The following is a 19,227-nucleotide window of genomic DNA, read 5'->3' as shown; positions in this document are numbered from 1 at the left end:
GTCAGAATGATATGTAATTTTTCGGAAAAAAAGATATTACTTTTTGAATTTGAAACCAGATGATTGTAAGGTCAGACACAGCAGGAAATATTTAAAGAAAACGATAACAAACGGTTTGGTTAGCGTGGCACAGAAAGACGGTGTTTGGTATTTCACTTGACACTAGTTATCAGCTACCGTCTTTTGCAATATCGTCACTTTTTTTTTCCACAAGGACGCAACGGTAAATGTATCCTCGCTAAACTGAAGTTTCATTTACAAATCCTCCAAACTTAACCCAGATACCGCAACATTTGAAAGACAAACATTTCATATGTTTTAAAATCATAGCGCTCTTTTAAGTGCACGTGCCCAAAATTTCCTGAAAATTGCAACGAAAACACAAACATTAGGATTCATTTTTTTTTTTATTAAAACCGTCATCGCCTTATATGTGAACTAAATATGACACATCCAAAAGATATATGCTCTGCTTGGATAGCTGAATTAATAAATACGAGTTTTTGCGCTAATATCGAGTGAATGGCCAAAATTTTCTTAGCTCGCCAAGTACGTATACTTAATTTTTTATTAGCGAAACTAAATAATGGTATCTACTGACGATACTATATATGAAAACCTAACTGACTGGCATGAAACTGGGACTTGGCAGTCATCAACACAGATGTTGAGAATGTTAAATTGCTCAGTTACGCACAAAATTTGAAATAAAATAATTACTAAACCCGAAACCAAAGCATATGCATATAAATCCATCCTGGCTTTTCTGCAAGACCACCACCGTGGCGAAAACAGGTTCAGAGTTTATTGGGTTTGAATTAAACTTGGGGCGACTATATTTCAACTATTAATAATTTGTTCGAATGTTATTTGAACCACTATTTGATGTAAAAAAAAGTAAGAGAGGTGACGAGCGTCACCAACCGTCATCACAAAGAAAGACTAAACACCAAACCCCGGAAAACTACATGACTTTAATGCGACAAATCTGCCCTCGTTATCAAAACTTTCAAACAGATATCAGAAGATATGTGCAATGTTATCACTGTATTTGTTAAAATACACGATACCAGCTTTATACTAGAAAAAATAACTTTCTATACACTAATATTTTTTTTTATCGTAATTCAAATTAATTGTAAAAATAAACATTCGGTGTTTCAAATTTCCGAATAGAAGTGAAAGATGGAAATAGGGTCTGCGGGTGCAATGTACTTTTTATGGGCCTGTGGCTTGGTGGCTTACTCAGTTGTGGCTTACCAATCGTGAGGAATCGGTCATGTTCGGCCTGTACACTGCTCGTTGACTATGATCAGGACCTCGGCGGCCATTTTAGATGACTCCACATCAGCCATCTTAAAATCAAAGTTTTTTGAAAATCTGTAATTATTTAGCTATAAATTCGGGAAAATTTTCAAAATTCATCAAAAAATAATTACTTATTAATTAACTGATTTTGAGATTTATTTCTATCCTCAGTTCGATAACCGGTGAGGGTAAAAACTGAAAATATTCTTAATTACAATTTAAATAAATTTTTCATAAAAAATTGCTTACATCACATCCACCATCTTGGATTCTAGAAACGTTGCCCTTTTCACTAATACCAAGGTAGATATTACGTCAGTTAGTCTGATGTCATGACAGCCATCTTGTTTTCACCTGCTGGAGGCTGCCATCTTGGATGCGACAGTGTTTTCGTCTGCTAAAGAGCGCTGCCATCGTATTAGTTTAATTTTTACCTGCTTGAGTGCAGGAATCATTTATTACCGTGGCGTCAGCCATCTTGACACTTGGGCACCATCTTGAAATTCTGTCAATTTTAAGCTATAAATTCAAAACAAATTTTAAAAAATCTTAAAAAAAAATGACTTCTTAATTTAACGACTGATTTTTAGTGATATCCGTCCTCGGTTGGATCCTTGATCAATACGAAAAAGATAATTTAATTAAATGTACCAAAAAAAATGACAGGTTCGATAAGTAAAACAATAAAGTACAATCAAAAAATTTATTGCATCATTTCCAAACGTACGAAAACAAGGAAATTACTAGGGTTTCTCGATTTCTACAGTCTTCTTAAAAGGCGAAGCGAGTCCTTTACATGTCTTGTGACATGTGAGTTCAAGACAGTTCTACATGGCAGTCGATTAACCAGACACGTCCAGATGGTGGTTAGGCACTTACAGTTTGTGGTCAGGCTAACATGTCAAGTTGGTGGCCAGACATGTATATTGAGGTCAGGAAGGTAGTCCAGTAGGTGGCCAGCCGCAACCAGTTGATATCCAGGCGCATCCATTATGTGTTCAGACACATACAGGCAGTAGCCAAGAGGTATTCTTCGTCGATACTCGGCGAAAATTTTAAAAAGACCATGTACAAAATCATGCGCATAGGCCAAGCGTCTCCAAACTAAGAGATCGATATCTACCTGACATCAGTCTCGACTACGCACATTAAAAAAGTAAATCACATTCGACGGAAGAAAAGGACACACAGTACATGCGGAATGAACACACAGTACACACAATGGACACGCAAAACACACAGGACATTCACTAACACACAGGACATTCACTAACACACAGTACACACTGGACACACAGTGTACATGGAATGAACACACACACACAGGAAAAGCAATGGACGAAAAGTAGCACAATCAGGAAGCACGCTAAAAATGAAGCGCAATCAACGAAAAGGAAGAAAATCATAAGTACAATCAACGAAATGGAAGCAAAAATGGAATCACCATCGACAAAAGAAAAGGACACAATACACACACAGGAAACGCCATGGACTCACAGTACACACACAGGATACGCAATGGATACACAGTACATACTGGACACGCAATGAACGCGCAATACACACAGTACACTTGCAATTAACACACACACAGGACACGCAGTGACAAAAAGGAAAAACAATAAAATAAAAGAAAACACAATTTAAACAAAAATTCAACTTTTTGTGATACGATCTCGTCACACGAATACAATTTCGTCACAGGAATACGATCTCGCCCCAGGGATACGATCAGTCACAAGATACGGTAGGATACAGCTTCAACAGCTCCAGTGACATTTTATTACAAGATTAAAAGGCTACGAGACTACAAGGCTACAGGACTGCAAGAATACGAGGCTACAGGACTACAAGACTACGAGGCAATAGGACTACAGAACTTTGAGTCAACAGGACTATGAGACAAGTCTACGAGGCTCCAACTAGCTACGAAACTACGAGGCTACGCAGCTACAACACTAAGAGGCTACATGGCAACAGGCTACGAGACTACAGAGCCACAGGCTTCTTGGCTGCGAAGCTACAAGTCTTTGAGACTACAAGGCTGCAACCGGATACAATAGCTCCATTCAGCAGCGAGAGTTAATTTATCTCCTGCAAATAACTTGATGCAAGTAGTCCCCGATTCTTGCAACAGTTGGCACTACATGCCGTTTCGTACAGGCGCAGTCGGTGTTTTAAGTGGGTTGCGGGATGCTGACTCACGATCGAAAGAGAAGGAGGGCTTCGTTGGACACAAAGGAGAAGGAAGTTCATCTTGTAATTCTCAGCCGTCTTAAGGAATATTATTTGACTGAGTAATGTTTTTTTGTATGAATTCCACCTGATAAAATCATTGTAAGTGCTGATTTAGTAACAGAAATTCACTAATTAATTGTAACTCTGAATAAAATTGCATGTCTCATTAAATAAAATAAAAATTTCATGCAGAGCTTTATTTCTCAGAAACAGGCAGAAGCCTTCGGAGAACATTAGCAGAAGTCTCGCAAGGGATAACCAGAAGTACTCGGAGAACATCAGCAGAATTTTCGTCATGAATTACCATGCTGATGTTGGTTTTCTCGTGTGCTCCTAAACACGTTCGTGAAAACTCCCCGTTTTAGCACTGTTCAAAAAGTACACCCGTTATAGGCGACACCATGGAACGATGTTCCTTGAATGCTTTTTTTTTTTGCAATCAGACTGTTTTAATAAGTGCTGAGTGGTTTAAAAATGGCGCGTCAGCACCCGGATATCCGCACGCCGTTTGGTGAACCTGCCAGGCGGGCCACCTTAAGAAGGTGAGCTTTTATATCTTCACGTGTCTCACAGCGGCCCTAGGCGACGGGAAATGTAGGACTATAGTCGGATCCGTACCACTTGGAAAAAAACCGATTCGATTCCCGCTAGCCCGAGTCTCACATCGGGGTGTTGGCACCGGACCCGCGCGACTCCCGCTACAAGAGCGTGCGTGTTACGTCAGTGAGAACAGCCGCCGATGACCTCTAGTACACACCCAGAAGTTACCACGTACACTGTACAGAAAAGCGGGAAATTACCTTTAGTTAATATGACCGTCTTTTCTAAAATAAAAATTATCTTTTGATAGGTTAAAACACAGTTACGGCTAACCACTAAATTTTGCAACTCCCAGTAATTTAGTAGTAAATAAAAATATATTATTTCAAAAACATGTATATACTTTTTTTACATTATATGCCTTATAATACACATCAAAATACAGTGCACGCATGGTTATTTGATATTTTATTAATTATTTAATATAATGTGAAAACACGTTCTAATTATAAACTAAAAAATGAAAGAAAAGTTGTTGCATACAATTAATTAAATAAATGTTTTTAATAATTGCTTGTTTGTTTAGGGTGCCTGATATGCAGATATTCCGATATAAATTTAATTAATAATATCATCCGACACAAAAATTACTTAAATGCAGTTATGTGTACGTTTATTTAAATATAATAGGCTGATTATAATACACGATTTTCCATACAATTTTATTCAAACGTGTACAAAATAGCGCTACTCTAGGCAGTAATGAGGCGGAGCAGATAAAAAAAACTACGCGAAAACCTTTTTTGCTGCGAGTTTTGTTATTTGCCTTTCATGTTATTCTTGCAATGGAATCAAAAAGTCCAAACCAATTTTAATGCACATATATTAACTAAACAAATACCACCAATAAATAAGAATCTTGGTGTCCTAAAATATTCAAACTTACTGTGTGGCTAGGAAGTCGGACCAGTCATAATTCACGCGTAGCTTCCCGCGCGACTAATAATTCATGAGCAATGTTTTGGTGTCTGCATTGTTAGAAGCCTTAAAATACCTTGGATACCTTGTCGCTTAAAGTATTTTCTTGAAGAAAAAAAACAACAGTGCAAAGTAAGACCCTATAATCTATATTTCACCTCTCAATTATCATCAACCGGCGGATATAAAATTGAATATGTTCGCGTTTGCAATTTTAATTTAAGGCTTAAAAGTATTATTTCCCGGAAATTATCATCGATGAATAGAGTTGAAAAATAAGGTTTTTCATCCTCAATATCCTTTGAAGATTTACCTTTGTTTCTCACGTCACTACACACTACGTTGCACTGAAAAATTTTTATTTTTATTTTTATACGCTATATTCAAAGTTGCCGAGACACAGATTTCGGTACAGGAACTAGAGCTGGGCTCGTTTCTAAACGTGATTCCTAAAGATAACTCCCCCCTCCATTCGCCGCTTACCGCTGGCAACTCGTGCGAGGATGGGGAATGATTCAGGTCGCTGGCACACTGGCACGTTCGCACGTCAAGCGACAACACGGCGAGGGATGCGCGCGTGTCCCGTCGCTGCCAAGGGAAGCCTTCATTCATGTCGTTAGGACACCATTCTTTACTGAAGGTAGCAATATCGAAATATGTTTTGGCGATGCTGTTATTTTCACTAACATTTTTAACTTTTTTTTAAAATTCTACTTCGTCAGAAGTGACAAATTTTAAATCGCTCGTTACGTTACCGTAGCTAAATATTTTTACATAGAAATGTGTGTTGTGCCACATCTACGCAATACTAAATAAAAGGATCATAACTAATTTAAACGTAAAAAAAAACAAATGTAAACGTCGCTTTAACAATTATTTCACAACCACTTCTGACTAAATTTTGCACGCATACATTATTGCCACCAAACTAGAAAAAAAACCCGCTAAGACTGTTGAAATAAACTGCAAATTTTTACATGCAATCCAGAAGTTTTTGTAATACTTGAATTTCACAAAATAATTAAAAATATTACGTAATTTATTTACTAAATTATTAAAAAAAAAAATCTATTTTAGAAAGTGACGCCTTTAAAGCAAAACTTCATCATGATCGATCGCATACGGTTAGGGATAATTCTCAGAATATACTTTTAACACATTTAAAATCGTATAACTTAACACCTCTTATTGGGTCATCTTGCTAAATAAAACTGTTATAGCAATATAATTGCTACTGTTGTTATTTTGGATTGTGTGAGTGTTTTTTGACGGCGTTCGAGGGAGCGCATATTTGTTTGATAAAATTCAGTTTTCATAGGAATAGAAGTTTTCAAAAAATAAAGTGTAAATAAAAGCTTTAAAATAGAAATATTTAGGATAAATGAATAAAAATAAAATAATATGTACCATCATTAGTAATACATCACAATTTTTCTTGCTCCAAATTAATTACTATCGCAGTAATTTTTAAGTACAGCTGCTCATAAAAATATTTACACCATGAAGAATTTACCTAACACTTTGATTTTCATGGACATCAATAAATAACTGCTGTCAGTGTTTGTTTCACGGGTTTTGAGTTGTAATTCAAAGGCTAATTTTTTTTCCTTCGTAAAGTTAAGTGATACAAATTACCCAAATTTCTGGAAAAATATACAATTTAGAATTCAAACTTTAAAAAATTGTTAAGTTATTTGATGGTACAGCTGTAGAATCAAAACAGAATGTGTGACAGCGGTTGCAAAAGATACTGAAGTTATTTATTCTTCAATGGCGCAAAAAAAAAAAAAAAACAGACGACGTAACAATTGGCAAGAAATTTCTGGAAACCCAACACAATCGACACAGACATATAATCGCCGTATTGTAAAGATAACTTTAGGTGGACCATATGTGCATCAGCGAAGACTTTTACCGAACCACACAAAGTTTGCTGTAAAAATCTGTTTCGATTTTTATTTCTTTTCAGTTTGGCTTGCAGGTTATCGACACTTTTATTTTTTTGACGCGGACGCAAGCCAACGACACACATCGAAGTGAGTCGGAAATTGAATAACACAATGTTACGTCCTCAGACAAACGACGGGTGTAGCGCATGTCGTATTCGCGCCAGGCGCGCGGAACCCTCGCAGAAGAAGTGAGGTTGGGGATGCTAACGGGTAAGAAGGCGAATCACACACCAGATCAGCGCACTCACCGACTGCAGGTGTTTTTGCCAATGACGTCCCAATGACGTCGGCGCTTCCACGTTCTTTCAAGGGGTTTCCGAGACCTATCTTTGCCGGGTCATGCCACGCCATGGCTAGTCACGAACAAACACGGCTTTCAAAGATAATCACGGACTTAGGGGGGAAGTCCGTGAGATACGGACCTTTTACCTCCCATGATTTATAAATAAGATAACAACCTTCCGCTTAATCTCTGGCAGGTCAGACGAGCGAACTAATCAAAAAGTACGAGCCGTGCTTAAATGATGGGTGAATAAGTTCTACCATATGCGACAGAATAAACTGACACTCTGTACGGGACCACCATAAACATGTATTGTCACGATGCCCAGGTGAGTAGGGTGAAATACACAGGCAAGAGGTGGCCACAAAAATCACATAGTACGTCCTTTGAATGATTCTGTGCCGTGATATTCTTCCCGACTAATTCCTTCTACGGGATTCTCTGTGCTGTCTATGCGTTCACACATTTATCGGCTGATTTTGGCTTGTTTGTATGTTTGTGTATATCATTCTTGTCCATTCTTGTGGTTTCTCAATGACATACAGTGAAAACTAGTAAGTGCATGTGTCCATTACAAATGATCTTAATAACAATTTCATTATTGTATTTACGAAATTTAAATGATAGCTACGATCTGTATAATGCATTAATGAAAAACATTTAAAAAAATGGTTAGCCTATTTATGCATACTATTTCATGGTGCTCTAATTTTTATAAGCAGCAAAAAAAAAAAAATTCATAGAAGCGGGAACAGGCCTAAGATTGTGACGCATAGCTTCAAATTATGGGTGTTTACAATGGTCTGGCTGATGTAATTTTTTTGACCATAGAATGACACGTAGATTAAAAAAAAGTGTAAATTGGTTTATTTCATGGATTAATTTTCTATTGAATAAAATCTATGTGATTTGAAATGCATGACACACAGTTTTGAAGTAAGGTTTTTTTTTTTCTGTTTTAAAGCTTTTTTAAAATAAATGGTTTGTAACCTATTAATTTATTTGGATGTTAGATACTGCTTTTATTAAATTAATTAGGAAAAGGTTTTTGTGATAACGAGAGTCATACGAACCATTATTAATACGTATTAGAATGACAACAAAGGCGGTAAGCATTTGGTTTACCAATTATTTAGGCTAAATCTGGCACGGTTAATTGAAAATCGGCGTATTCATTATTATTATTATTATTATTTCCGTGGACGAGATCAGAGACATGAATAGTTTGACTTCAACTTGCTTTGAAAAGGAGTGGGTATGTATCTGTGTGGTTAAGTGAGGAAGGCAAACACACCGGCGCAGGGCCGCGAGGTTAGGTCTCCCGCCCGGCGGGCCTGCTCGGCGGACGGCCTACCTTTCTCCGCGGCGCCCTTGGAGCAGTTGCCGTCGGGAACGGCAACCTTGCCGCCGGGACTGCCGTGCCTGGAGGCCGGCGACCCGCCCTCCTCGGCCACCTTCTCGGTGACGAAGCGCCGCGCGTCCCCGTCGCTCGCCATCGCTATCGATCAGCGGGGCTGGCTACCAGCGGGCCTGGCACACGGGGCCCTCCACGCAGTGTTGCTGCAGGCAGCGCTCTCTCGTCGGCCGCCCTTGGCACGCTGGGGCAGGACCGTCGGCAGCGCCTTCGCCCGGAGACTGGCCGCGCGAGCGCCCCGCAGTTCCGCCACCCGCCGCCAGGGGCGACACCGTCGCGCCCACCCTCGCTCCCCCCCTGCCCTGGCCCCTCCCCCGGCCGCGGCGTCCGGGCCGCTCCAGCCTCCAGCTGGGCGCTACTCCCCGGCCCGCGAACATCGACCCTGGTCCGCCCCTCCCACAGCCGCATCTGCCTAGCTTGTCGTTCTAGGATCGCACACCATAATTAAAGCTGAGTTTGTTTTTTTTTTAAAAAAAGTATTTGCTGCTAGATACATTAAATATTTAAAATAAAATATTAACGCTTTTTCCGTCACCACTGAAAATTTATTAAATCATCAAAAAAAGGATAAAGTTAATTTTGTTTTATTAGAGCTTGATGATCACTGTAATTTTAGCTATGTTCATTGATTGACCTAGATACGTTAGGATTGTTACGTCATTATTACATGTACACGTTGGCGTTCCGAAAATGTTATTCGAGAGAGAATAAAAATATTCACGCAAGAATTATGTGCAATTTTTGGTGCTGCGTGCTCTATGCGCAACGGAACCCCTTTTTCCAGGCTATGGTTTTGCGTCTCCGTCCATCTATCAAAGGATTCTAGCCTATAAATGGAATAATACATTGCATTGAAATTTTCGCTGCATTAACATTAGTTGACACGAAAATAAAACAACAACAATTTGGAGGTTTTCTTTAAGACGACACTAGTCTTGTAAAACAAGTGCCTGCATTTTATCAATAGAAATTTAAACTGTTGCTAGTAAAATCTTGCTTAGTAAAACAAAAATATATATGTTTTTATTATTTAGACGAAGAATAAAGGCACGAGAGGTCGCAAATACAAACCAATCTTGACAGTTATATTTAATTAAGGTAATAACTGGAAAATAAAAATCAAAGAAAATAAAATGCGTGTATGAAATTTTTTTAAAAATTTAATTAGTAAATGAAAAAGGCTTTTGTATACACACTAATTAATTTATCGGTAAAATCAAACGTTTATTTTAGGAAAACCACAGTATACTTTGTTTACTCTCTCTCATAAATACATGAATATTTAACGATGAATATTAACAAAACGCCAGAGTTTTTGAAACTATTGACATGCAAAGTCCTTTGTTTTAACAATAATGCATTATGTAGTTTCAAGATTTAAAAAAAACCTACGAAAAGTATCACTCGTGGTCCAAACAAAACTGTTTATAATTTCCACGAATATTTAATCTATTTTCTACACATATGCGTCAATTTTGTAGGCCTGTATTGCGTTCCAAATTAATGTACAGCGAAAACCATAAATTAAATATTTCAGAAAATAAAAAATAAAACCATTCGAAAAAAATAACTTAAATTTTATCTTTAACTAATAAATAAAATTTAAAAAAAGCATAAATGTGTTAACCTATGAAATACATTATTTTCGTTCCTTCGCGTCCACGCCCTTGCTACGCCCGGTGCTGTTGCCAAAGCGTGTCATCGAACCGAACGCCGCGGACCCAACGTTTTCCGTTCCAGTAGTAGACGGGATGCTGCATTGGCGCCGAGCGAATGGAGGTGCGTCACGAGGATTGGCGGAAACGCCCGAGCGCCCGACGCTCGAGCGCCCCTGGCGGCGCGGAAATGTTGCAGCAGGCCGCCCAGCGAGTGACGTCATCAATACGGGACGACAGCAAAAGAAGCCTTCCATTTAGCTCGCGCTGCGACGCGGTCTTCTTTCCTCTGCGTAACTAAAAACATCCCGTTTATAATCATCTCTGAGCACATGCGGGGTACATTACAAAAGTAATTAAATGATCTAAAACTAATTTATTATTTTTAGCTGCATTTACGTAGGGTTAATATCTACCAATTTTACATAATACCATAAAAATGTTTAATCAAATAGAAATTGTGCCATTTTTTCAATAATATAAAATATACAAATAATAAATTCTCATTCGAAACTTAACAGTATTAACATTTTTTAAAAGAATGTAAAGGTTAATTTAACGGTAACTGTTACTGACACACTGTTTAATCTATTATAAATTATAACTCACTTCCATATGAACTAGAATCTTGAAATTTTGTGAGGGAATATATGTATCTCGACCCGTAACCGACGAAAAATTTACAAAACGATGAAACTTTTTTATCTCCAACCTACGTAAAAAAAAAATTGCGACGCGCCTACGAGGTCCGTGCAGACCTATCTTCGAAGGTCCACTGAGACTAAACTCCATTAAAATACTGATTACACCATCGTACTGGAATTGGCTATGTCAACAATTTCGGTCTCGTGACTTTCGTGTCATATATCCATCGGTTACACCTTAGAATAAGTTGAAAACTTAGATTTATTGCACATTATTCACGCATTATTTTACGTTTTCCCATTCTTTTGTTGCAGCTAGAATCATTAAAATTTGGCTAGTTTTTGACCACTGTATGTAAAAATATGCTTGCCAAAATTTATGACTCGAGCTGTCATACAAATATCACTCTGTAAAAACTACATTTACATCTAATTCATGTACTAGGATACATACGTAATAAGTAATTTTCACTCTCAATGGACTCAATAGACTTAAAATTGGCAGGCAAATCGAATATAGAATATTCTACAATTTTCATGCTCTGACATTTTGTCGTATTTACATCGTTATTTAGTTTGAGTTAGAAATTTAAATTTATGGTCAACCTCTACACATAGTTTTATGTTTTTCTATACTTGCGTGACAACTAGAACATACGCTTGTGGCAACTTTACGTGCAATCATGCCTGTCAAGTTTCCTGCCATTGTTGTCATGCAAATTCGTAAAAATGTTACATTTACGTTATAAATTAGACCTCTACTAAAATACGTAATATTTTTTTTCGCAACTACTAAATATCTATTGTCTTTAAACTTAGCAGGCCTATTAAATTTTGAAAAGATATACAATTTTAGTCCTCTGAATTTTATCGTATTTCCATCGGGTTTTTTTAATATTGAGTTAGAATATTATATTTGCAGTAAACTTTCTAGACATTAATTTATTTATTTTGGTGTTATAATGTAACACAAGCTTGAGAAGATAACACAAGCTCGGAATTGCGTGCTGAACGATGATAAAGGATGTTTACCGGGAGTTGTAAACATCAATACAAAGACGCGGCGGACGGGCGAAGGAGGCGGATGTGTGCGGAGCGCGGCAGGACGCACACGCGAACTACCCTCACAGCATCCCTCCCAGGAGCGCCAACTTGCAGGACCACACGCACGGAAGGATGAAATATGAAAACAATAAAGCATATACCCTCCCCCCCCCCCAACGAAACCACCACCACGAACGTTGATGGGGAGGGGAGGGTGAGGATGCGTGCGGCAGCCCTTCCATCCCGTCGTGAAATATTTACAGCGGGGTCGCTGGTGACGTCATCGCGCGAGTGTGTTGTGGTCACGATGCGATGGCACGAAGTTGTCGAGGAGGAGGGGGGGGGGGAACTAGAGGTAGGAAAACAAACAACACCAAAGCTAGGAACACAGCGAATACAAAAATTTAGCGACCATTCACATTGCCGCGTCCACACGATGATTCGTTCTTTGGTTTTCATATTATACTGTTAAATTAAATTTTGACTTATTACACGAACTAAAAAAAAATTGTTTTTCATCATCAAACATCGCGGGAACACATAATGAGTAGAATTTTTCACTGAAATGTTACTAAACCAAATCATGTCTTGATCAATCGCAAGCACAACAGTTTATTTATAGAATTTTAAAAATGTGTTTATTGCTGAACAGGCTCACTAAAAGTTACCCTTAAAGCATTAATGCAGGAAAATATCAGTTTCACGTCACAAAAAAAAATCCAGCAGTCATTTTTTTTTGTTACCTGTGTTTTTCGGGGCGCTGAATCCGAATCTGGAGTTTTCCAACAAAATTTCTTGATCCGTTCTGAGATATTCACAAAAGAACAGTGAAATTTTCGTATTTTTTTTCTCTTATTACTTCAAACGTATGTGTGGTAACAAAAATTTTCATCTTACCTTTTCTTAAAGAGTAGACTAATTTTTTCACAATTTGAGCTCAACCGCCGCTCTGTAGTTTCAATAAGTTCCCGTGTTACAAATTTTGAGCCAAATATAAGGGGAAATTCTGATCCTACAAATAAAATTGTTAAGAAATAAGTTATAGCAAATCTTTTTTTCTTTAATTCAAGCACAAAACGACGCCTGTTGATCCAATGGTTGACTCATAATTAACACAGAAAAAATCAAACGTTGAGAAAATTGGATTTTGGGGTGATTTGATCTAAACTCTTTCCATGGGTTGTAAACTTCGTGGGTTTAAAAAAAGAAGCACTATACGCGTGTTTCATATGTAATATAATTCTGGTGAGAAAATATTAATGATTATTTAAATAATTATATACAAAAAGCTCTGGTTAACAAGATCATTGTTCGGCCGCACTTTGGTACAGAGTGGCCTACATTCCAGAAGGTCATATTTGCTGCTCTATAAATGGAAAATCTGTAACAAATAATGCTGTAAAGGTGTAAGATAATTGAATTTTAAAAAAAAAAAGTTGATTTCAAGTGCAATTGGTACACAGCACAGGTGGCTGATGTTTGTCATCTATAGCTTCTTCCTCTTCGAGATCACAGAAATGTACATTGCTGCAGGATGCTTCGCATGGCTCACACATGTTAGAGCAGTACATGCCCAGCTATATGCACCCGCACTTTGCCATTGCGCACTTGCATGCAACCAGTTGGAGTTGGTCAGGGGAAGGGGGCCGTTGCTTGTACGCCTCCACCCAAACTTTTCCCGGCTCCCCCCCCCCCCCCATGAAACCGACTAGCCCATCCAGAGATGCATTTTGTTATAAACGCGCAGGAAATGTTCGTATGTGCTGCAGCTCTGGTTGGAGGGGAAAGAAGACCATATTTGACGAGGATGTATAACCTGCAGACTTACAACATTTGTACCGCTGTTCATCTAGGGGCACTTTCTTGTTGCCACCGTACACTGGGAAGACGAGAAGAATGTTTCGAAATGTCTTTGTGGTTTGTTTTTGGACAGAAACAAAAGGCTGAGGTCGGGGTTTTTGTCCAAATTTTTAAGGATTTTCGCCTTCTTTAATTAAACAAGACGGTTGTATTATCACATCCACTTACAGCTTGCAAGAAAACGATGTGTTGAGACAGCCTCTAATTCAATGCTGTGTTTGGATGAAACTACATAGAAATGGCTTTCCCCTCTCTGGTTTAAGAAAGTAGACGTTGGTTGGAGTTTGGACTACTCCTTATAGGCTACAATGATACCTTACAATAATCAATACTTTAACTCTTTATTATAATGTATTATAATATAATATTTTGCTATAATTAAACATAATAACATCATATTATTATAATATGCCTAGGAAACTGTGCATTTCGAGAAGTTTACAAGTAATGGAAAGGGTTTATATCAAATCATTCTAAAATCCAATTAACTCATGTTTTGGTGTTCAGAAAATTATGAGTCAACCATTATGTCTACAGGCGTACATTTTTCTTCTTCTTGAATTAAAGCTAAATATATTTTCTACAACTTCACTCTTCGTAGGATCAGTATTCCTTTATATTTTGCTCTAAAATTCACCCAAAACTTAAACAAATTTCTCTTTTTGGAAAAATTGACCAGTGTTTGAAGTGTTGTGTATCTCGTGAACTATTGGACCTACAGAGCCACGGTTGAGGTCAAACTGTGTATAGTTTAGTCTAAGTTAAAAAGAAAAAGTGAAGTTTTAGTCATCACACGTATATTTTTGAAATTAAAAGTGAAAAACCAAAAATGTACGAAAATGTATCTTGTTTTTTGCGAATATCTCAAGATGAAAAATTCAAAGTTAAAATTTTATGTTTGGTTGAGATTTGTATCTATAAGAAACTGTTTTTTTTTCTTTCGAAAAAAACAAAAAAAAAACAACAACCTAAAATCGAGCGCGCGACCACCAGATACGGTGGTGTACCTCCCCCCCAACCCCCATAGCACGGTCAACCCTTCATCGATTTTCGGAACCCCAGAACCGGGCCAGAGCCCGCCCCACCTGCAGCCGGCCCCCGGGCTTTGCCGACCCCTCCTCCCCTCCCCCACTAAATCCCCCTTGTCCATCCCCCCTCCCCCCCGGCGGCTCGGAACACAAGTGTGGGCCAACACGTACCTCGCGGCCGTCATTACTGCTCGGCCTCGCCCCAACCCCACCCCCCCCCCTCCAGCTTGCTTGGATTTCTCTTTACTGGAGGGCGAAGGATGGGGGGGATCGTGTCTCAAAACAAACGGAGTCCCGTTGTTGTAGCAACCATGTCTTGCCAGTCCGTTGTGGTCCGTCCATCTTCTCGCGAACATAACAAGATGGGAATGTACCTCGGGAAATTCTATGTACCGACCCAACCCTTAAACACTCGTTTAACATATTTATGAATTTTTTTTATTATCTAGAAAGGGTAGTTATAATTCCCCTGCAGTTTTAGTAACTTTAATCCTTTTCTTTCAATATTTTTCCATATTTAACTATCTTGCAACTATAAAAATATACATTTGTAGTAGAGGAGCAAATATACCTCGGTTCTCTTTAACATGGATGACATTGTGTATTATTTAAATCACGGTAAACCATGAAATAAGAAGGCTTCGTGCAACAATTTTGACTGGACGTACACGCCCAACACAATAATTGAATGAATTCAACCACACTACTTTTAATTAAATTAAGGAGTTTTATTAAAATTTCAGAGTATATTTGATATACGCTCACTTTAAAAACTGTAGAAAGTCCCCCCCCCCCCCTCACACACACATATAGCCGTGTGAGGTAGCGTTGTAAAAGAGAGCTCATAAAGTATATAAAATAAGTATTTAGATTAACTATGACGACATGAGAAGTCGTATATGTTTGTAATTATTTAATTTTATTTTCTTGATTTTTATTTGAAAATGGTGATAGTTGTGCAACTGACATTCATGTGCGATTTAGGAGATAATGAATATTTTATAATAAGAACAGTATATTCTTCCATCTAAAATAGTTCGCAACTTCACGAGAAACCCTTTGTGTTTGTTATACACACTTTCTTAGTTTATCGACCGAGCGAAGCGAGGTCTCCAAATCAACTGAGCGAATCGGCGTTTGTATGTGTGTTTGTATGTTTGTGTGTATGAATGTATGTGTCTTTGTCTGACTAACTTTCGAACCGTTAATTGTATCGTCACAAAATTTAGTAGGTAGTCAGGTATGGCCTAAAGAATTTTCAAGTTCGTTTATGTACTAAAGAGGTGGAGGAGTGGTTGAAACATTAGGTTCAAAGGAAGGGGTGTTACATTTTTCAAAATCAAGTGGGGTACCCTATGAAACTTCTTTGCACATTTAATAACTATTTTTGCCGTATGATTTATGGTATTAGTTGTAATAACCCAAAATATAGTCATTTAGTATGCTGCAACCAACGCATTATTGGGGGTTGAACATTTTCAAAGTCAAATAAAAATCAGGTTATGGGGTACCATTAAAAATGTCTTACGTTTTGAGGTGTAATTAAAAAATTTTTCTACAGATTTACTTTTAAAGCTACTTTTGAAAATAAATAATGTTCACTGTAGTAGAAAATTAACAACTAGATATCGCTAGAAAAAAAATGTGACAAATGCTAAATCACACAGATGAAAACGCAAAAGAATTTGCGTTAACTTAAAAAAATGTTTGCACTACCACTACGACACGGCTAAAATAACGAAAGCCAAGCTAGTTTTATCAGACAACGGCCACAAAAGCTTGGAATACATTTTGTATAATTTTCCAGTTTACCAAACACAACAGCTTTAGCTTCAATTCATTTCCTCGACCATGGGCGTGTAATATTAAGCGATGTGAAACATCGAGTTATTGCCTGTATCATGTAGGATGGGCGAGCATGGTTATTTTATCGACGCTACCATAGCTTTGTAAATGGGAAGACCACGTTTCGAGCGCCAACCGCTCGGTCGAGCTCACCCTTACTAACTGCGAAGACATAACTGAGACGGTGTCCAAGTGCAAAATGCTTAGAGGCAGGCATTCGCCTGTTGGTGAATTGCGTCGTTCAAAGCGAATGCGCACATTTTTCAGCCAATGGAAGAAACCTTAATTTAAAACATGCTTATCTTAATTTTTGGCACACGGTGTATATCACACAAATATGCGCATTATATTAAACTGTATGGTATGGAATATAATAAATTAGAATTTTGGAGGTTAACATTTTTTCAAGGAATGAATTTCAAATTCCAAACAATATTTTGCATACAATTTTCTAGTAACTCAAGTTTATACAGCTTGTCAAGCGAGCATACATATAATATAGTTGGGAATTTTAATCAAAAATCTGAATATGATTAACATTTAGTGTGGTTGAATTCATTCAATTATTGTGATAGGCGTGTACGTCCAGTCAAAACTGTTGCACGAAGCATTCGTATTTAACGGTTTACCAGTGATCTGTGGTTTCAAAATTAAATATGTTAGCCATTTTAAAGAAACCAAGGAATATCTTGATTTTCTACAAGAAATAATTTTTTGTTTTATAGTTTCAAAAATTGTCAATGCGGTGAAATTTCTGAAACCCAGGTAGGTATTGAATTGTTAACATTATAGTTTAGTTACATATATAAGTGCAGGCATTTATGAGCAAGAAGATATTAGTCCCTTCAGAAATAGTGTGTTATATAGCGTTCTGAAATCTACACGCTTGGGTGTGATTCTGCTAAACTTGTGTTCAGACAAATAAACAAATTTGGGAATGCCATCTAAACATTTAGAGCGATCCTGTTAAGGTTTGGTATTTAATTTGATGTTGGGACAAGCTTGGAAATAGACAGGGTTACAAAGACGTTAGGCCATTTTTACATTTAAAATATTTTATTTATACAAAAATAATAATAATAAAATTCACAAAATTACTATTTTGCCAATCACACCTTGAATTATACTGCTTTTTCATTCCGCAGCAATCCTACGCATAATGTACAAAGATTTAACGAATAAAAACCGGAAATAATGAATATAACTTGACCTAACCACGTCGTAAAATACTTAACAAAATTTTTATTATAAAACTGTGCTCGAGTGTATGAAAAAATCTCTCGGCTTCAGTACAGAAAACGAATTGAACTGCCTTTAAAAGCATAGTCACAAATAACACTAAATATTATGCAGTTCACAAGCAAATTGTGAACTCTAAAATTCGTATTACTCTCTATTATTTACTTTCTCTAGAAAAAAAACTATAAGTCTGCAAAATACTCGTTTCGGCTCTGATAGACGATTATTTATAAATATTTAATGTTGAACAAACAGTCCAAACTATTGTCGGTACTCGCCTCATTTCTTCCGTGCAAGTAACGAGTCTTGCACTCGTTCTCCCAGTGATGGTACGAGTTCTCCAACTCGCCGTTCCCGCCGAATTGGGCAATCACCTTGAAGCAGCGAGTCCCGAACTCGCCCGGCTAACGATGCTTCTTCGGTACTCTGTCTGCTCGCTTAGCACCCCAGTCGTGAAGAAGCGAGTCTCCCACTCGCTCGGCCACTGACGTCTCTATATGCTACCGACGCACAGTGGGGCCAGATCACAAAAAGCTGGCCAAAAGTCGAAAAATAGAGTTAAAGTTCCGGCAATTTCGAGTCGTGGGTTAGATTGGGTAAGAGTCCGAAGGTCGAATTCTAGACATTAGCGCGCGCTACCCTATATACCTGCTTTTGTAGTTCAGTTGAAAGGTGACCCTCAATTGAGTTGGATGTGTCGCGCAGTAAGTAAAGATTTCAGCGCTATATTCAAGAGGACAAAAAATCGCTAAAAATCAATCGATGTTAAATCTACAAAATGGAATCAACACCTACAAGTAAGTAAAATATGATTATGTAACATAACATTAATTATAATAGTTAACGTGTTAACAATAAACTAATGATTTGTACGAAAATGAACGGAAGATTACAACGTAAAAATGTAAACACGTAGAGAAAAGTTCATAAATTCTGTAGAATTCTGTGATTGGACCGATCGCATGTTGTAGGTGGAACTGCTATTGAATTAAAAAAATTAAAACTAGCTGCAACTAGCTGCAATTGTGTCATTAGTGAGAGTTATTTCAATGTAAACATAGGTTACTGAATTGTGTACATTAACGACGCGAAATATGTTGCTCTTTTTCTTGAATTTGTGTGAGGTCTGTACTGTATTGAGTTCTATTATACGTAATTCACTTTTATTACAATTTAGTTTCCTTTTCAAATAATATTTTCGA

The 19,227-nt window shown here is 37.6% G+C and overlaps 1 protein-coding gene across 5 annotated transcripts in view; it reads right to left on the bottom strand.

Moving 5' to 3' along the window:
• The window catches only part of LOC134532892 (solute carrier family 12 member 6), a 474,522-nt gene that overhangs the window by 174,342 nt on the left and 280,953 nt on the right, over positions 1-19,227 (bottom strand). For 2 of the 5 annotated variants that reach the window (XM_063369908.1, XM_063369910.1), the window contains exon 1: positions 8,651-8,933. The exons of the other annotated variants lie outside the window; for them this stretch is intronic. In XM_063369908.1, the coding sequence (XP_063225978.1) occupies positions 8,651-8,792 (142 nt within the window). In that variant the 5' untranslated portion in view covers positions 8,793-8,933. Of the gene's footprint in view, positions 1-8,650; positions 8,934-19,227 lie in introns of those variants that run through there. 5 annotated transcript variants of the gene reach the window in all.

Source organism: Bacillus rossius, chromosome 6, assembly GCF_032445375.1.
Source record: "Bacillus rossius redtenbacheri isolate Brsri chromosome 6, Brsri_v3, whole genome shotgun sequence".
Taxonomy (NCBI): Eukaryota; Metazoa; Arthropoda; class Insecta; order Phasmatodea; family Bacillidae; genus Bacillus; species Bacillus rossius.
This window is presented reverse-complemented; position numbering and strand designations above follow the sequence as displayed.